This window comes from Poecilia reticulata, linkage group LG7 (genome assembly GCF_000633615.1).
Source record: "Poecilia reticulata strain Guanapo linkage group LG7, Guppy_female_1.0+MT, whole genome shotgun sequence".
Lineage (NCBI taxonomy): Eukaryota > Metazoa > Chordata > Actinopteri > Cyprinodontiformes > Poeciliidae > Poecilia > Poecilia reticulata.
Genome location: NC_024337.1, coordinates 14,718,865 through 14,739,926, shown reverse-complemented (window position 1 = coordinate 14,739,926; position 21,062 = coordinate 14,718,865). Strand labels below are relative to the sequence as shown.

Below are 21,062 nucleotides of genomic sequence, written 5' to 3'. Positions count from 1 at the left end.
TTGGAATAATTTCTGCTATAATCTGTTTTTTTTAAGTTATGAAGTTTAATCTAAAGTAATGTCCAAACTCCCAACTTTGCACAAAAARGCTCAATGAGAATATAAAGACATTGTCATGCAAGTGAAGACATGTCAGCTGAAATCTCTGCAGCTATGCACAGAAAGCCTCTGCTCTGTAGGTGTGGCTGACCAGGCAGAGCCTTTCAAGAGCAAACAAAAAAATGTAACCTGAGCTGAAAGAGGGCGGTCGCAACAAGAGAACCACAAATCAGTGCCGTTTTCCTCTTGCCTATTWAGACAGATGTCTGTTGGGTTATTGCATGATAATCAAAACAAAGCCAAGCACTGCGTCTGTGAAGCAGCTCTGTGATCTGTTGCATGGATATTTGTCTGCAATGCCTGGTTTAGGATCAAAGAAGAAAGACTATGTGTCCAGACCGGACAGATCCRTCGGGGACTTGCCCCAGGTAAGAGTCATAGTTTACAGTGGAAGGCTGGAATGACTACAGCTCTACTTACAGTAACTACCAGGTCATTTACCATGATATTGACATCTGTGTCTGTTCTTCTGCTAGCATGAACCAACATCCTGACTTTATTTTTGTTCCACAGAAGGCAGCCCTCTCACTTTCATTCACGTCACATCAGCAGAGAGAGCTTTGGTAGAGTTTATGGGGCTCTTTCAAGCATCTCTCACTTCCTCAATTCAACTATAGACTTCCCTAAAATTAGTACTTTCCCAAAATAGGACAGTTTATTTACTAAGAAATGTGTCACATGAGGACATCTTTGGGGACGATTCCTTGTAAACCATGTTTTTTTTCTGGTTATTCATGTTGCATCATGATGATTTTCCACTGAATGGAGACTCAAACATGACCAAATATGAAAAACGCAATTTTGTGCGCTCCCATCAGTCACAATGAGCTTCTGTGAGAACAGTGTTTACAACCTTTTGTTTACATAAAAATCGTAATTAGTCATGAAAGTTTAAAAATAATGTGGAAATCACGAAATTTTGCTCATAAATATGCATATCTTGTGGTTTTAATCAAACTTCTAATCTCTGTGCATTTATTTCAGCTGAGCAATGAAATGCAGCTTAGCATCATGAACAGGGTGAAAAATGGAGAGATATCCATCGACGACGCTGTGAACCAGGCAAGAAAGGAAAGAGAGCAGCTCCTCCAGGTGGGTATCCAGTCCGATCACAAACAGAAAGCAGATGGTTGCCATTGAAGTGCAGGAGTCTCTTCCCTCCTTCAAGGATGAATCACATTTTAGGTTAGGTCTCAATATGCTGGAAAAATGCAGATTACAATGACACCCAAAGAAAGAGTTAGAGAACAAACAACACACTGAAAAAAAACTGAGCTTGAGAAACAATTACATAAAGAGGAGAAAGTGCAGGTTTTATTGTTCTACTGCAACTACATATGTTCATAAAAAGCAGCTATTGCTCGCAAGACTAAGATATGTGCCTCGGTTACATTTGCCCTGTTTGCGTTTAAGTTGCCAAAAATACCTACAGGTTTATTCATAGCTTTATTTTTAGGCTTTATATTTTCATGATTAGCATTCAGTCACAGTTCTCCCTCCAGTTATCTCAGGCAAAAGAGCATCAAAAGTTACCTTCTGAATGTCTCAGTTACAAAGTCCAACCTGAAGAAAACTTGCTTTTGTTTATTAAAAGCCTCCAGCTTTTAACATTGTATTACTAGTATGCTGCTCAGCCTGCTGAGTCAGTTTGAAAGCACATCTTTTTCTGATCAGTTTCCTGTAGCCCAACTTTTTTTTACATTTGGATTAAGGAGTGCTATGTGTGTCCTATGAGGAAACAATGAATAGTTTTTACCTGAAACATTGTCTTTTAAAAGTGACTTCTTCTTTGATCTGTAATTGCTGTTACAGGAACAGCCTGAGAGAAGTACAACACAGCAGTACAACTTCAGCGTTCATAAACATGGCCGCTACAGGTGGCAGAAGCGGGTTCTACAGGTGAGTTTGAGCAGCTGCTGGTCTACTTGCTGGAGGACAGCAGGGCCATTAACACTCTGAAGAGCCACATGGTTTGCAAGTTTAAGTTAAAGCATTTTGCAAAGGTTTTTCTATCTCTTGAACTTTACCACACTGTCATTTTACGAACACAAACTGGAGCGCATTTGCATATTTTTTAAATCATAGACTAACCCGACATGACTTTTGAAAAAAAGTTTTACAAATAAAAACCAAAATTGAGCAGGGTGCATTTATCACTGACCGTTATCTCAGTTGTTTTTGTTAATTACATTTTAATTCAAAAATGCTTTATTTATCCCAAAAGAAAAGTAAATACTGGCACATCATCTAAGTATCTTCAAATAATTGTTAGGAAGGTGATGATGTGGGCAGGGAGGACCTCCAGTAGCAGTCAGCGGTGCAGCAAATCTGAAGAGACCTCTGACTGCAGACTGTTGCTGTATGGCTGTCACTACATGCTAACAAGGCCAGCAGAGACAATATTTCACAGTGACTTGACCTGGATACACAGTCAGCCACTGGCAAGCACTGCTTATCCACCTCATTTTCTTTTGCTGCTCCTCTTTAAATCTTTCTCTCTGTTTTTTCTATGAGACTTTTTTCCAGTCTCATATCCACTAACTTCCAACCTTGTGTGCATCTAGATTGATTTCAAGACCAAACTGCTGTGCAGCATAGAGAGAGGCATCGTCAAACGCCAGCTGTCTTTCTCCATTGTCAAGAGCTGTGATGATGGGGATGGTTCCCGGTTCTCCATTTCTTTTAAAGGACACCATGACTATGAACTGGAGGCTACATCGCTGGAGGACAAACACAAGGTATAAATCATCATACAAACTAATGCGTTGAGACTTTTCATGCTTACAGCGTTCTTTTGTCGTGTAGATGATGCAGCTTGTGAATCAGATCATTCATGGAAACATATACAGAGGTTCTGAAAGCGAGAACTCAGAATCGCAGCAGGAGCCTCAAGCATCGCAGAGCCTTAAGGAAGGCGTATTGTTACTGCACAGAGGAGGACTGGCATCATTCAAATGGGTGAAGTACGAATGCATCCTTCTTATTTCAACTTTACAGTTTAAAGAACAACATTTAATAAAAATGTAAATGTCATAACAGAGAAATTTAAGAAATCTTGACCACAGACTCCTGCAGGCCCTGATGTCAACTCCCTGAATTTGAGAAACATATTTACTATCTATTCAAGAATAGTTACTATAACTGGATCTTATCTGTTTTCCCTCTTGGTTCCTTTCTCTGTTTAGTCTTATCCAATTTACATAAATAATGCCACAATGACATAAAATGACTCCAGTCTGCTCAACAGTCTGCAGCTGTTCTTCTAGTTATGATGCCCTAAAGCAGAATTACCCAACTTCAGTCCTTGAGAGCTGCAGCCTCCAGCTTTCCAGCTTTTTAGTGTTGTTTGGTCCTATCTGTCTGGTTTTTTAGACTAAACTGAAACAACTGGTTGCAGAAATTCCCATTATTGTGTCTCCCTTTATTTTTTTCTGCTTTAAATTGTGTTGCTGACTATTAAAAAAAAAATACAATAAAACTGATCACTGAGGAGACGTTAGTGAAATCATTGTGGGTCTCTTCATTCTGAGTCTTGCCTGCACTGAGTACAAATAAATGCTTTTAAAAGTATGTAATTAAAATATGATGCATATTCATGCATTGTTTTGTTCTGTGCATCGACTCAACGCTTGAATGGGTTCATAGTCACCTGGTGACGTTGTTGTGTAGAGCTGTGTATCATCTGCATATAAGGTTACTAATCTTATTTTTTACAGTCAGAGTGATAGTCATGTGAGCAGAACATGTGCATTCACAAAATGCCTCTTTTAAAAGGAGACAATAACAAAAATCAAAAAGGTTAAGACAACACAGACAGCTCTAAATTGTTTACAAGTGCTATTTTTCACTTGGATAAACTTTCTTCCATTTACAAAACCAAAGTTATTCAATGATAGATTATTTAAAAAAAAAATCTTCAGGGCCAAGACAGGGTTATGTCAAAGTTTAAGCAAAAGAAATCAGTTTGGCAGTTATTACATGTTGCATTAAATTTGCAACATGTAATAACTGCATGTTGTTAAATCATAGCAGACGAATATATGACTCAAACCTCACAACTACAGTTTAAAACAATGTTAATGTGGGTTACCTACACAAACAGGCACGTGCAGCGGGGGGTTGAAGGGGGGGGGGGGGTGCCCCTTTTGCTCCTTGCCCCCTAGTGCTCTTTTGGTCAATTTTTTCTTTTTTTTTTGTTTTTGGTATTATTATTTCCTAAGCCCTCTTCTGACACATAAAAACATGTACTAAAATTATTTGCTTTTTTGTTTCTTTTTTGTATAACATAATAAGCCCTCCGGCCACCTTGTTACCTTTGACCTTTTGCCCGTGACGCATGACGCAGTTGCTTTTCGCGCAGTGAGATAAGGTGGCTAACTGCGGAGCTCAACGTAGCGAACGTTCCAGATTACAGAACAGTTTTTGGTTAATTAAAAAAAAAACAACGTTTTTGGTGAATAAAGTGGAGTAACTTGCTACTTATCAGATGAAGGAAAACTTTGAAGTATCGTTTCTGCTTCACCTCGGAGTCGCGGTTTAAGCAGAGAGGTAATGAAATACAACAGACACTGACAGGCCTCTGCGTCTGACTYTCTCTGAAGAACCACTGAGCGGGAGGAGACAGTCAGGTGAGGAGAAACTGTTCTTATCTATCGATTCASTATTTTTATCATACAGACATTAGGCTGTTGTTGTGCTATTAGCTAGCTGCTAGCTAACGACTTTGCTAGCAAAGCAAGATAACTAAARAGYTTCTTCCCTGTATCTTTAATGATATCAGTCATTCTTCAGTATTGCTTGTGAAATAAGGGCACATCGCCCGTCCAAAACCGATCATCTCCATAATGGATATCTGTCTTCTAATTTCCTTTGCTGCATAATGTACATTTCATTTATTCTGGCGTTAAGTAAATGTATATTGAAGGAGAATAACACTTAAATAAAAGTCCAACAATGACTTAAATTTAGAATTAATTTAGAATTAAAAATAACTCGCCCTGAATTACCATCATAGATATAATGTATGTGATAAAAGTGTCATTAATGTAAGGGAGAAAACTCAACCCAGGCTAAGTTTAGGGTCTGGTTCGCAGAGTATGAAGTACAATTTTTTCCCCAATTATTAAATGAAAAAAAACTAACCTCAGTTAAGTAAAATAAAATAGTAATCAAAACTTTTGGAATTGTAATGATTCCTTTAAAAAAATAAAAACAAAACAAAGTTTTGTTTAAAAGACTTTTTAAATTAAATAACTCATTTTTACCAAACATAAACATTTATTTGCACACATCATAAATCTTTTGTTGTGATTTTGGGCCCTGCCCACGACTCATGTGAGAATCACAAGCAAAACTTTGAGTCACAAACAAAAACTTAGAATAGCAAGAACATATTTCTGACAAGCGCAAATAAGTTTGTTTTGCAAAAAAAAAACAACAAAAAAAAACTTCATGAGTCAAAAATGTGTGATTTTAATTTTTTTAAAAGTTTTTTTTTAAGCAAAACTCAGTAGGCTTTTCTCATGGTGGCATGCATTAACAATTCAATTTTTGCTTTTGTTTTTTTTCTGCAGTTTCACATTAAAGTTTGATGCAGCTCTGCTTTCCTGAATGGACCATCTTCATCTCCACAGCAAGTGTAGCAAACAGGAAGCTATTTGTTTTATAGATTACAGTCACTACAAGGTTGCATTGTGCCCTTGTTTATATTTTTAATAGTGTAATTCTGTAAAGACAAAATATGTCTGGTGGTCCAGCTCTGATTTACATATCTTGCTAAATTGCGGGTTTGAATATTGCAATACTTTCCTATAACAAAATAGACCTGCAGAAAGAAATTACTAATAAAATATCTTACATTTGCATAGTTGTATGCTCTATATAGAGATGTTCATTAGCTTTGATTGTATATCTCACAATTTTGTAATTTATCATTGTTTATTAAACTTTGAAAGCTGAGAGGCTTTGTTAATATTCTGTCCTAGAATGTGGTTAGATGTGCCCTTTTTTTGTTGTTGAGCACCTGCCGCTTTAGTGGTCTCTGCAAGGCCCTGTACACAAACAATGTGCAGCAGTTCCTACAAGGTCATAAAACTTGTGGGTTGTATAGAGTTACAACTTACAGTTGAGATGGTTGCTTCACCTTTCACCACATATTTCCCCTTTACTTCGTTTCAGATACAAAGCTCAGCTCCACCCAGGGGAGCTGACACTGGTCTCATTCAGTCAGCGAAGCAACGTAGATGGCGACGTGACATCCTCAGTTCCTCTTTCCACTGTGATTCACTTATCAGATGGTGACACCAGTGTACAGAAACCATATGGCTATAACACATTTATTCTTATCACCCACAGAAATGAGTACCAGTAAGTAAAAATGTGTTATCTCTGTTCATTTCAGTCAGACATTTTAAGGTTTAGGTTGTTTTACACATTGTTTTTCTTTTAGGTTGTTTTGCACATTGCAGTTATTGTCCAGCCTGGTTTGATTTTTAGTGTAATAACTATGATGTCTTTAGAGTAACTTATCAGTGTTTCAGTTAAACAGGGAAGTTGGGTGAAGTTTTATTGATGTGTTGCAGGTTTAAAGTCCCTGCACAAGAGGAAGCAGTTTCTCCTGGTGCTGTGCAGAAGGAGCGTGATGCCTGGGTCAAAGCCATCCACAAACTGTGTTCACATTGGAAAAGGAAGTCCAGATCTGAACAGATGTTTGCAGAATCAAAGAGCTTACAACATATCAGTATACCTGAAGACGTTGATGACAGTGACACAGATCTTGAGCACAGTGGTGGATTTGCTGCTGAAGATTTTGTTCCAGAGGACGATAAAAATTCAGATTCCACATCCGGAGAAAGAGAGTGCTCATTGCTTGAGGAAGAAGGTCCGAGTTCTCCCTCAGCTGACACAAAGCCAGTCCCAAGACCCCGCATTGGCAAGGCTGCCGTTCAAGTTACTGCTGGATCAGACAATTTGAGTCCCCTCCTGTCTCCAACCTCTCCTTATGCGTCTGTCTCAAAATTACCCTTGTCCCCCCCACACTCACCCTGCCATGCTGGCCTCATGTCCTTTCCTTCAGGCCCGGAGTCTCAAAAACCAGCCTCGCCAGATGTGAAAGAACCTCCACCCCAGTTCATCCCACCTCCACCACCTCTGCCTATTAAACAAAGTACTCTTAGAAAAGCCAGAACAAAGGCCTTTCACTGGGACCTCATTGGGGATGAGAAGGTAGCCATCTTTTCTACTTGATCTTCTTTCACCTGAAGATACTGAATAACATTTTGATATCATTATATTGCAAAATTAGATATCAGTTACAATTACCTCATATATTCCTCACTACACTATTTCTTATTTATCATCACAAAGTTTCCACTCTTCCTATACTTTCTCATCTCAGTCTGTAAGTTTTACAATTACACCTATAAAATTTGATTATCATGAACATTTTTTTAAAATTTATTTTCACGCATTCATTGTAATTGCTACATGGAGTGAAATATTTCAAGCACTTATTTCTTTGAAAGTTGAAGATCATTGCTTATACATAATGAAGAGTCAAAATTCATAATGAAAATGCCAAAATAAGATAAACAGAGAGGATAATTTCAACTGACATAGCAGGGTTCTGAGAAGTATGTTCATTTCCAAACTCCCACTAATTGATCTTGCACCTTTTGCATGAATGACTGAGTCAGTGAAATGCAGCATGTGACTCTGCTGAGGTGTAATGGAAGATAACTGCCTGCAGGTCATGTGCATTGCTGCATCTGGAGTCTTTCATCTTCCTCTTGACAAGCTGGACACTCTGAAATTTATCTCTGAATTTACTTGGTCACTGAACCAACTTTTGGTACCCTGGGCTGTGTGGGCTGGTAACTCAGCATCTCCATAAAGTTTGTAAGCAGCAGGAAGAATTAATTGCTCTAAAATTTAACTGGTAGATACCTGCGTTGACCTTGGACTTCATAAAACCCAGCAGAAGACATGTCACACCAAACATAATTGAATATATAAACTTCACACTGGTCTTCAAGCAACATGGATTCTGTGTCTTTCTATTCCTCATACAGACTCCAAGACATTGATTTCTAAATGAAATGCAAACTTTGCTTTGGAAAATTGAGCAGCTGTTCATCTCTTTTCTCCTTAGTCCATATATAATAAGTTATCTAGGATGCATTGACTCTAGCCTGAGTCTACTACTTAAGCCCCCCAAAATCCTTGAAAGGAATTGGAATTAGGGTTGAAAGTAGGGTTGGAAAGAGGTTTGGAATTAGGGTTGGGATTAGAGTTGGTCAGAAATAGTGAAAATGTTCACAATAATTTATTTTCTCGAGACCTACGCAATTTTTCTGTTTGCTCCAATCACGTAAAATGTCAAAAGCGAAGAATAAATGTTCTGCTCTGTTAGCAAAAGTAACTATTGGTGATGTTTGCAGCAACTTTTCCCCCCACCAATGATTCTACAAAAGCTCTATTTATGTGCATCGGATTCCTCCCACCCCCACTGAATAAATTGACTCAAATAAATGGTGCATTTTTCAGCCTGCATTTATCCTATTAAAAAGAAAGAATATTTTTATAAGACTGGTTCTTACTTTGCCAGGGGCACTAATAAATGAACAGTGTATGCGTTTTTTTCCCCCCACCGGATTATAATATTTTTCTTCCAACAGATTGCAAAAACATTTTGGGTTCAGAAAAAGAAAAAAGAAATCGACACATCACGTTTGTACGAGCAGTTCGCTGTGAAAGATGTGGGATCGTTTGGCACAACGGACTCGAGTAGTTCGCAGCACATCATGCTCAACCAGAAGATTGCGCACAACTTCAGTGAGTAACTCCTCTCTGATTGCATTTCTGAGTTTATTTTTAATAGCATTTGCAGCAGCATGGCGAATATTAACACCTTATTAGGAAGATCAGCATTCTTCATTTCCTGTTGCTGCGAAACCAATTCTTCCGGATTAAGTCTAATAAAAAAGCTAATTTCCATGGAAAGTAATAGGCTACCTCTTCCCACCCAGTAGATGGCAGCACCACGCAAACGGTAACAATAATTCCTGCAGGAAGGCAACAAATGGCTCACAAACTTTGGAGGTGAATTGAGGACCAGTGTGACATAAAAACAGGTTAACTGGAAATTCTGCAAATCCTCACTTTCTCATTGAAGACTGGGACATTTTGGCTAAGCGAGCAGATTGTTGTTCTTTATGTTTGCCAGCAGGGGACAGTGTTGTACCAATCTTTTGGGTCATGCTTGCCCCTGAGAGAGAGCCACAGTTGATTGTAAGATATTCTATCTCCCATCTAATGGCTTTTCACTTTTGATTACCTGAGACTTGTACATTTCAAGGCCTCACCCGAGGGACAGCCTTTCCAAAACTTCCCCTCAGAGGTCCTGCTTGTAGCTCAGTCCCAGCTGGTAAGACGCACAGATGTGACAGTGGCCGGCTGCTAAATGGAATCAGCGCAAATGTGCAGACTGGCAACATAATTCGAGTTCACATGTTCATAAAATATAAATAGGAGGGTGTCTAAGAGACAGCAGCAGAGATTTCTGGCCCTCATGCAGAACACACTGATAGTACTCCTAGACTTGTTAACTTTTGGTTGTGTCACTGAGCGCTGACAGCCTGCAGGCAACCTGGGGCCATGCATCCTTCTGCTTCCAGCTTTCTGAAAAAAATTGACATTTGATAAACAAGGGAGTAAGCCTGGCTTGATGTTCCTCTTTCATTTGTTCCTCTTTACATCAGCACAGAAAGTCACATATTTGCTTTGAACCATAATGAACCCTCGGAAAAGTTAGCTTACAGCACTGAAAATCTCAGTAAACTGGATGTGTTACAGTACTTTCGGAGTCGTTCATTTAGGAAAGAAGCACATGAATACAGTAATACCACACATTGAACTGTTGATCTTTGAAAAGCATTCTATAGTCGCAGTAAGATGAAAATGCTAATTTATGCAGGAAAAACATACATTTTACAAGAAATGAAAAACTGCAAGTAACAGCAGGGATGTAAACACTTACTGTGTTTGTTGGGAGGAATAATTATAAATATATTGAATGCAATAGTTGTGAGTCTTTACAAAAGGATTCATACTCCTTGATTTTCCCCATTTGTCACACCAAGTTCAATATGTATTATTGGGATTTTGTGCTTGTAAGATGATAAAACATAAAAAATATAAACTTTTATGTGCTTTACATAAATTTGACATTGTAGGATATAATTATTACCAGGAATTTATTTTCTCCTCCTCTCTGTAAGTCCTTACAGTCTCCACACACACAGTCCCTGGTTCTGCTTGCATCTTCATCTCCCAGAAACCTGGCTAAGTTTGCGCTGTTCACGCAGTTTAGGTTTCATTTTTTACACTTTCTTTATCTGATTCCATCACAGTTGGGAAACTTGAATGGAAGTTTTTCTGTTTTTGTTTTACACTTACAGAAACACCCTGGCTAACAATGTGACTCTATCTTGATCAGATAGTATTACAAGTATACAATTAATAATTAGCAAAAAAAAATAGCGAGGTGATAATTAGTACAAGTATGTAGCGTCTCACCTCTGCTGCACTCAAAGTGACGTTAAAAGACAACAGAGTGTGAAGATAAAGAGGTGGAAGTCTTACAGTGCCTGTGGATCAAAGTATTCTTATCTCCTGAACTGTTTCCACAAATTTTATGATCATTATCAGAATCCKTAATGTATTTCATTGGTATTTTAARCAACAGAGACAAAGTAGGGCATAACAAAAATAAAAAAAGACATTTCTTTTTTTTTATTTCTCTCAAATGAATTTCTGAAAAGCTTATTTTGTACTTCAATTCTGACTTTTCATTGTAAGAACAGCTGCAACTCCTTTAAGTTGTGTTTCTACCAGCATTGCACATGTTGGTGTTGCAATTTAACCCATTATTCTTTAACTAGATCATTGTAAATCACTCAGTGCAGTATTCAGCAGTGCAGTGTAAGTTTTCCGTGAAGCAAAAAAAGGTTAATTTTGGTCTCTTCTGACCACAACACCTTTTTCTACCAATTTACTTTGTCCCCTGCATGACTTGACCAAAAGTCTTGCTTTTGGCAAGACTATACCTTCATTGGCCATTTCATTGAAGTTCCTCCATATTCTTTGTACTTCCTGTCATTGCACTGAGCCGAGCTCCATGAAGTATTTACAAATGAGATAACTCCTGAGGGCAACTGGCAGAAAGCAAAAAGAGAAAAAAAGGCACAATTGTCAAAAGGCTCACATGCCTAAATTTGCAGCCTTTAATCATAAAAAGAAAATACAAAAGGAAAATATTTTTTGTCCTTTGTCCAAAGAATACATTCATTCAGTCGTGAAATTTTCTTTTTAAAAAGAAATGGTGAATTATGTATTCTCATCTCTATACTAACATTACCTAACTGAGCTCCAAGAATGAATAAGTATCATTTTAGCACTTTTAGCCTTTGGCACAGTAAACTTACATTCTTCTCTTAGACTGTATTTAGTGTTCTGCAGGACAAAATATTTTAACCACTCTCTGGCAAGGTCTTTGATTTTACATAAAACATTTGGATTATTTATAATAGATCTTGCTTCAAGGAAAATACTTTTAAATCTAAATCGGGCCGGAGTTTGAATAATTTTGAGCTTAACTGTATTGCATTAGCCTACCACATTAACTCTCTTTAAAGTTTATGACTAAAATGTGACCAAATCTAAACAAATAATCACTTCAAGAAAACATTGAATTATGGGATTTCTAAGCGGCTTGATCTCAAAACTGTCTTTACAGGCCAGCATGAACACCAGCTGCAACAAAGTATCCAGAAAAAAAACCTACAATGAAGTGCAGATTAATAGTATTCAATGCTCATCAGCAGCAAAAAACTTTTTAACACAATGTTTGTGAATTGATTTATAAAATTACACTCAATCTCAGCTGAAAAAAATAAATAAAACATTTTAAAAATACAGCAAAAAGCATCTGCTTGTTTTGTTTTGCAAGGCCGGCTCCTGCTTTGACTCGACTGAATCTTTTATAAGTTGACTATCTTAGCAGCTCATGTAGGTTAAACTTCAAGTCCTGATTAATAGCGGTGCTCTTGTTTGTAGTTACTTTTAATTGGACTTGGAGGCAAGAAGACCATTACACCTCAAAGCAGAATATTACCACACGTCTGTCTGTTTTGATTTTTATTTCATTGGTCTTAGTAATGTTACATAGACGAAAATGTTCAGAGTTCTTCTTCCACCACATCAATATCCAGGTACGAAAGGTTATAAATAAAGCAAAACAACTTGTGTTTGGAATTCCCCTAGCACTGCACTGTTGATGATCTTCATCATCACAAATCTTGTGATCTTTTTCAAATGGAATTCATAATTAGATCTCTAAAAATACTGAAAAAGTGAAAAGTTACATTTCTTCAATCCTACCGTGTTTCCCCGATAGTAAGACACCCCCGATTGTAAGACATATTGGGGGTTTCTGGGGGGTCGGCTAATATAAGCCATACCCCGAAAGTAAGACATTTGACATATGTCAACACGGGGGTATTGCCGCCTCCCTCTCATCTAGCTGCGCGCCGCCTCCTGCCCACGTCCGCACCGTCCCCCTCTCCATACGTCACCGCGCCGTCCCCTGCACTTGTCACTGCCGCCTCCTGCTTAAAATACGGTAATGCACACAGGAGACTGTGATACGGAACCACAAGCAGTGCTTATACCGTATGCTATATTTTTGCCCCTAGACATGAGCGCTTCCGGTTCCAGTGGTAAAAGGAAGAGTTACACTGTGGAGTATAAAAAAGCGATTGTCGAAGAATCTTGGGGCAAAAATGTAGTGCAGTTCTGCAAGGAGAAAATGTTGGATCACCGACTGGTCCAAAAATGGCGTGCAGAATACAATACAATACTGTTCAGGTTGTTAATAAATGTTAATTTTATGGTTAAAACAAAAAATTCGACAATTTTTTTCCAATATAAGACATACCCCGAAAGTAAGACATAGTGGGGCTTTTGGGGATAAAAAGAAAGTAAGACACTGTCTTACTTTCGGGGAAACACGGTAGCAGTGACACTAGGCTGCTTTTGTGGTATGAACATGATGTTTTAATTGAAAACTTTAGGGTGATTCAGTGGAAAGAATACAAATAGCTTTAAAATAGTTCTTCTTAACCAGGTGAAAGCAATATTAACAATACTGCAATGCACAAATATGCTCAGAAAAAAAACCCTAAACTCAGTTCTGGAAATAAGTTGGCAAAGTCTGGGGATTTTCTGTGATCAGACAATTACAAAATATGTGTTTGACAGGAAAACAACCCAGCAGGGCACCAGATGACCACTAAATCTAAAATAAAACATGACAGCATCATACCCGGGTTTTACTTTGCTCTAGAAGGAACTTGGAATATATTGAACTTGGTTATCAGAAACGCGTCCAGAGCAATAACACGATGTCTTCACCAGAAGAAAATTTAAGTTTTGGATGATCTTACCAGAATCAAGATCTAAATTTTGTTTTAAAAAAATCTGTGAAGTTGACTAAAGAGGGAAGTGGAAAAATCTCACAATTTGATAAATTTGAAAAACATTTGAAAAGTAAAGAAGCTAAATATTGGCAGGAGATAATGCTGACAGATGCCTACCAACGGTGAGGTCTAAAGTTGAAATAAAATGTGATTCAGCAAAGTATTTGTTTAAGGCTACAAAAATAGTGTAACCAGGTGAAACTAAAATAACTCAAGTTTACTCATTCTTATTCTTCAGTTGAATTGAAAAAGATTAAATTATATCACAAAAAACATACAAAAAAAACAACAACTGCATTTTAAAAAGGAGCCCTGACACTTTTTCACTTAAATGACCCTCATTTACGATGTAAACCATAGTAAAAAAAAAAAAACAACCTCCTGGGTCCTTTCAAAAAAGAAAGAAACTTAAAAGAAATATATAAAGCAATACTGTTTGAAAAGTTAAAAGGCTTCTGCTCCTTTCCTTTCCCTTTATGTTTGATAAAGCTACAATTCCTGTATTTCACTGGCTTACTAGTTATGTAATTCGGTCTCTATATCAGTAAAATGTGTTTGGAGGGTGGCACCACCACACAGGCCAGCCAGAAACACCTACAGAGCAGATGACAGGACGTTTTGTGTGATTTTCCTTTGGATCGCTGTACATCCAGCACTTCTGAAGGCCGTGTCTGCTTTCATCGTGTTTAACGTTTAAATCAGTCAGGTGCAATTCAAAGGCGTAGACAGCATTTGGGTCTTGCTGCCTTTTGACTTTATGCATGATGATAGGGTGTAAAATAATGACGTAAAAGGACACAACGTTCTCCTTTCAGAATAAAAACGTCCATGCTTGACAGTTTTTAAACACATTCCTTTCTTCTGCATTTCAACTGAATTGTTGTCCTAGCAGCTGTGATTGACAATTACCGCTCAGACAATTAAAAAAATAATCGAAATGAAGCTGTCATGGAAGTTCAGAAAGAAATAGACTCTTTAGTGTAAATGTGACAATTTGCCAGGAGCTGATTGGCGTTTTTAAAGACCCACATATTTTAAAGCTGAATCCCACTCTGGTCAAAAAGCGCAGATGTCAGAGCTTAGCTTAATAAAAAAATCCAGTTTTTCTATTTATAATTGCAGCAGATAAAAAAAAAAAAAAGAACCAAAAATGAAAAAAAGGTAAATATTCCCAATAATAATGATTAGATAAAATTCAATGCAGAATTATATGACCAAAGTGCGTTTATCTGTAGAATGTCTGCCTGACCCATATGAACATTTACCTTGATAGTCCCTCTGCATGCAGCCTTTTTAATGGCAGGAAATGTCGCAGTCCTAATTAAAAGTACACCTGTGGCTTCCTGCCCCCAGTGGGATACCCTCTCTGTCTCTGTGCTCCAATGTACCAGGACGGTGCCCAGTTTGTGCCAGACGACAAAGGGCTTAATTTGCACTTACATGTTTGCATATGAGGGATTTTTGGCTGGGAGAGGTGGAGAGGTTCACACTGGACTACGAGTAGCGCAAAAAATGATTCAGGATGTTTGATGTCATTTGAAAGTGGGACTTGAAAGACCCATCTTCTGGATCTTTCATGTCCCAGGAAATGGGACATGCCCACGCGAGGAAACTGTTGTCTCAACTTCAATGTCAAAGACTCAGAGGTACGCAGAATAAAACAGACATTAACAGACATGCTAACAGAGAAGAGTCAATCAGTCATGAGAGGATTTTCAACGATGAGTTCATTTTAGGGGGATAATCTGTTTGCTTTCTACTGGAGCAAACAGTAGAAAGACGAAATAAAGAATCGGGTCTGTTTTCAGTTTTGTCAACAAGGCAAAAAGTACAAAGAACCCACCGACGTACAAGTAACAATGATCGAAATAACACAAATCTTTGGCTAACTTTATTTAAGAACAAAAGAAAGTGAAAGAAGATCAGATAATGATGACATCCTTCAAACACCAGACCATATTTTTATAGCTTTATTAGGCCTACCAGTTACTGCAGCACTGAAAACTGAATATTGATCACCTTATATGTATTTATTGTATTTATTGTAACAATAAATACAATGAATTGAAAGCTCAGGGAAAGGAATGATGTCTCCAACACTAAGAGAACCTTTACACTGAATCATGCAGGCGTTTTACCCAAAATGAAGGGGAAAAAATCCCATACGCTTCGACTTGATAGGATGCAAATGTGTGCATTTGCCCGAGGCCTTAGGGAGAAAGTAATTAAGTAAAGGTCCCTTTGTCTTCGGAAGGCTCTTCTTATTCATTTCATCGCTGGATAAGAGTACTATCTGTCAAGAGGAGAGCTTTCATGTACCATTGAGTGTGTTGATTTTTTTCTAATCCATTGTTCTTCCAGACATTTTCCTCAAAAGTTTTCCGGTGCAACCAGGGGAGCTGAAGGWMAAACTGTTCATTATTAATGAGGAAGATGGAGGTCTGTCTGATGAGCACATCACCTCTCTGAGAAGGTATGACTTTGTGCCAAAAAAAGTGTTAATTTGTATTCAAACCCTAGATTTTTGCATAAAAAGCAAAAGTTGAGAGTCAAATGACATTACGTGCCCTAGTCTGAGTGTGTTTGATACTTGAGTGGGTGTAAACAAAACTGGCAGCTCAAAAAACACCCAAGTAGGTATGCTGGTGTGAGGTATCCATGATATGAAACGGGAAGAACCAGAACCAGATGGACACACAGTTCACACAGCAGCCTTCACAACCTTCTAATACTAAAAATAACCTTTTATCAGAGTGGCTTACTACTAAAAGTTTTATTTCTGGTTATTTGCGGAGATGGAAACTATTGACTTGCCCCCAGGAGAAAGGCATTCCTGGCTCTTACCTGCAGTTTTCTCCGTAGCTTGGAAAGTTTTCCTCCTGGAAGGCAAAAGTGATCTAAGGTACTCTCCTGTGCAGGATTTATTTATTCTATGAAAACGTAATATATATTTTAATGCGCTCTGGCATAGGCCCGGGGACAGAACCACTCCCAACAGATGCTGCAATATTAATGGCCTCTGCTGTTCTCCAGCGGCACGGCGGAAGACTTTTCTCGTTGAGAAGAGAATCCCTTTAGTTTTGGGGTCAGAACGTTCAGAAGCGACAGGAGAAGGAACTCCAAATGAGAGTTCAGATTCAGTGCCAGAGAGCAGATGGCGGCTCCAATCAGCGACTTGCTGCTTTATAGAAGCTGACAAAAACCATCAAGCCAACTTGGTTCTGAATCATTTCTCAAGGCCATTGTAATACAGTCCAATAGCTTCCATTCAGAAGCGAAAAAGGGGTCATGTGGCTGTATAGAGGAACAGCATTTTATGATTAACATGCAAGTGTTTTCAAACTAAATAGGAACAGTGTTCAGTCTAAAGATGGCTAAGAGCATGGCCCATTCCCGTCATACAACTTTGTAGAACAAAACGGAAATTCAGGAGTGCCTCAAATGACTCTCCGAACCTGTTTGTTCTGTGGATTCAACTCTTTAAAACTCGAAGTGGATTTCACAAAATAAATAAATAGGTTGAAATGCAACCAAATCCCCTGTGAAAGCAAAACCCGGCCACCAGACAAATTCTAAAAAATTCCACCAAAGTGGGTGGAGCCAAGAGACACCGAGGGGCAAGAGCGAGTGTGTGGGTGAATTAAGGAAGTTTACACCAAAATGTCACAATTTGCATAGAAACATGTAGAAAGCTCCCTTAAGGACACTTTATCTGCAAAGAAGTTGATTCGATGTGTCTTTAAGATTCCATTCATATCCAAACTGAAAAGTGTTTGTTTTTATTTCTAAGGTACGTCCCCACTGTGGAGGATGTGGAAATGTATAAATCCCACAAGGGTCCAGTTTCAGAGCTGCATGTCGTGGACCAGTACATGATGGAGGTACAGTTTACTGTTTTACAGATGTGGGGACATGCCCTGCGACAGACTGGCGACCTGTCCAGGGTGACCCCACCTCTCGCCCGGTACGCTAGCTGGAGATAGGCACCAGCACCCCTCCCGACCCCACTGAGGGACAACGGTGTAAGTGGATGGATGGATGGAAGATGTGGGGACAGAAAGGAAGTAAACATGTTTTGACTCGTGTATTTCTCAGAAAATATCTTAGGCCATAAATCAAGTTTTGTGCAATAAACTGGAGTGACAAATTGAAGAAATATTAAACACATGACGAAAACAAGAACTGAAAGGGAATGAAAATCACAGAGCTCTGTCGACATTTGGAAAGCAATCCTGCCTTCTGTCAATGAAATTTAATTAATGAGCTGATCTATTTCTAATTGACAGTCCGCAGCAAGTTTCTCATCAGCAAAGAATCACAAAACAAACATGCATAGTTAGGAAAGAACTCTATTAAGATCTTCACAACCTTATTGTTTAAAATACTCTGGCTAAAACATCGGTTACAAACATATTTCTAAACTTCTGATTCTTCCAGCGAACCTTTTTTGACCACAACATGGAAGAAGAAACAATATAATTTCATCACAACCAGGTCACAACAAAGTGATCGTCACAACATTTCTGTCTAAGGAGCAAAACACTGATCAGAGAAAGATACTTGAAAAGAAACCTGAAAATAGCTGTGCAGTTGTTTCACATAAACAAAAACACAGTAATGTGCTGGATGCCATAACTTCTGTTTGTACTCATTTCAAAAGACTCCACCAATGAAGTTTCTAGAAAGGTTTTATTTATTTTGATCAATCTATAAAAATCCGAGTGCACAGAAGAGGCAACATGTATCCTCATGGTTCAAACACCTTCATGATACAAGCAAACATATAAACGTTAATGTTAAGCAAACCATGAAACTTTTCTATACAGTAGGAATCTGTGGTTTTATTTGATGTTTTTCATTAATCCATTTCAATTCCCTTTATTCCACCAGATGAATTAATGGACATGTGTTAACATGTCTTTATTTTGCTTTATCTGAAGGTATGCTGACACTGCATGTGGTTTTCATGTCAGCAGCCCAATTCTGTCAAATTTACATATTGAGGAAAAATGTTAATATGATCATTACCTGTTACCCCCAGTTATTTCTACTCATATTGAATAAAAGATGCAAACTTGACACAGAAACTTGAAAAAGTTAATTCCCAAAACTTTCTTATTGTAACACAGCAGATCTAATCAGGACGCCACCTTTCTGCCTTACTGAACTATAATTAAGGCAGCAAGTACCTTTCATGTGCAGGAGCTGCTTCATGCGCTGCTCCTGCACATGAAGCGTATTCTGTAGGAACGCTTTTTGAATCTATTCACCTGCCTCCTCATTCACACAGTGGGTGTTATGACAAGCTCCATTCGGTAATCACCTTCCAGGAAAGCAGATTATCTGGACTGCATGTGGAAGATTAGCGGAGAGATAGCAGATGATAAAGCTGCCGAGAAATATCTGACACCTGACATAAGGGCTGTCAAATGCAGAAAACAGGTTTAGTCCTTATGGAGATCTGGGTATCTGGGTACATACAGTTTAGTTCCTATGGTTTGTAAACGGCTTTTATTTGTTAGTTCCATGCCGGAAAAACATTTTTAAAAGAGGAAGGGCAGCAATTGCAACAATAGAGAGAAGTGATGAAGTCGGAAATTGCCTTAAAATGGAGAACTTTGAAACAGCTTGTTTGAATTTGTGTCAAAGTGTGTTGGGAACAGGTCAGTTCTGTTCCTGCCCCTCTCTACTCTATTACTGTCCTTTGTAATGTGTGCAGTATGGAGGTTTAAGTTTCTGTCTTAGAAAAGTGCATAAATACATCTCAAAAAGGAGATGACACCTGAAATCAGGAGAAGTTGTTATAAAACCTCTCATGAAAGGTTCTGCCTTCATGTTCACTTTAAAAAGAACATCAAAAATCTGAGAAGAGTCTGGCTAAAAACAGTTCATTTCTGTTTTTGTTGACAGCCTGGAAATCCCCTGCTTATCTTCTATCGACAACAATAAACACAGAATTTGCTTTTGTACCATATCATGACCGCAACCTGATAAATATCTGTTTACAACACCTCTCAAAGGTATTCATTCATCATTTTATTATGAAACAACCACAAACTTCAGTGTATTCTACTGGGATTTATATGACAAAATATCACATACTATATTCTTGCTTGCACAGTTGTACCCCAACGGACTCTGTTTAGTAATAAAGTGACTTCTGAAGGTACTGGATTGAAATTAGGGGTATCATAGTGAAGGGATCTACAAAAGGGGATGCAAACACCAAACAGTGTTTATTTTCTACAACTAGGCATTACTTTGTGTTGGTCAATCACATAAAATCACAACTAAAACACATTATCAGTCAGTCTTCTAAATCTTCTAAATGCATTGAGTGGAAGAGATTCATGTCATCCTGTGAACAACTACAAAATTTCACATTAAATTAACTAAAACTAAGTAAATCACGTTTAATTGCTGTTGACATTTATAATATGACAAACTAATGACAAATTGAGTCGTTTCTAAATTTGTGGGTTTGTTTTATAAATTGCAAATGTAATTGAGTACACTAAAATTAAAAGTGGAGTTTGTTTCAAACATGGAGATCTGTTCTCTTTGCTAACTAAGATGCATGTAGAACTTCAAAAGAAAAAGCATTTTTTTCGTCTGTGCAACATATTTTGTATGTGAAGAACAAAAATGTCACAGTTTTAGGCCTAACATTAAATCTTTACAAAGTATTCAATGTTGGGGTATGTCCCCACCCAAACTCCGCTTTGCACACATCGCAAAGGACTGGTTATCTTTATAAAAGATTTAATTCCAGTGAAGGAAATCTTTGTGATTTATATTGTACTGGATCATAAAATCTGGCAGCTGGAATGTTTCCACAGTCTGATTGAAAGAGTATGTTTGCTTTCACTATCTACTAAACAAAAACATATTATTTTTTGGGGGCTTTCACCACAGAGTATGAAAAATAATACATGGAAACTTTTTCCTCTTTTCTAGCTCAAATGTTTCCTCAACCAGCAGAGAAATAACCTGCAGTCTTTTAGCCCTAATGGAAATTATGCTGTTATCTGTCTCACAACTCCACCTAAATATTTCTGCATCACAATTTCAGGTATATAATTGGAATAGTTTTATTCCATACATGCCCTATGTATGTCACACTGTATGTGTGGTGCACTGAAATTAAAATGCATGTAAATTAAGTGTATAGTACTTAACTTTGTGCTGTTATAACTGAATCTGACAAAACAAGACCTCAGATAAAGTTAAACACCTGAAGGTGTGATTTCCCGACAGAATGTTTCCCGTGTGTGAAAATGTTTCCATTCTGCAGATGTTTAAATACCCAGCAGCTGTCTTTACAGATATGGTGGAAAGTAATTACACCTTATTTGAATTAAAAGGTTTAACATATAATGAAGTGATAAACATCTGGTCCTAAGCCAAAAAAAAAAACAACAAAATATA

The 21,062-nt window shown here is 37.9% G+C and overlaps 1 protein-coding gene and 1 long non-coding RNA gene across 2 annotated transcripts in view; one reads left to right on the top strand and one right to left on the bottom strand.

Annotated features, from left to right (window-relative positions):
* The first annotated feature begins 291 nt into the window (after nt 1–291).
* LOC103467843 (formin-like protein 13) overlaps nt 292–21,062 on the top strand; it is a 40,245-nt gene continuing 19,474 nt past the window's right edge. Inside the window, exons 1-10 of the mRNA XM_008414551.2 lie at nt 292–467; nt 1,084–1,191; nt 1,912–1,998; nt 2,664–2,837; nt 2,905–3,062; nt 6,277–6,465; nt 6,681–7,323; nt 8,775–8,931; nt 15,996–16,107; nt 17,425–17,515. Of these exons, the coding sequence (XP_008412773.2) occupies nt 321–467; nt 1,084–1,191; nt 1,912–1,998; nt 2,664–2,837; nt 2,905–3,062; nt 6,277–6,465; nt 6,681–7,323; nt 8,775–8,931; nt 15,996–16,107; nt 17,425–17,515 (1,866 nt within the window). The 5' untranslated portion in view covers nt 292–320. The remainder of the gene's footprint in view (nt 468–1,083; nt 1,192–1,911; nt 1,999–2,663; nt 2,838–2,904; nt 3,063–6,276; nt 6,466–6,680; nt 7,324–8,774; nt 8,932–15,995; nt 16,108–17,424; nt 17,516–21,062) is intronic.
* Nucleotides 1,030–2,969, bottom strand: LOC108166409 (uncharacterized). Its single transcript, XR_001776751.1, has 2 exons — nt 2,885–2,969; nt 1,030–1,300 (listed from the first exon to the last, which is right to left on the bottom strand). It is a non-coding gene; the product is annotated as an uncharacterized LOC108166409 (long non-coding RNA).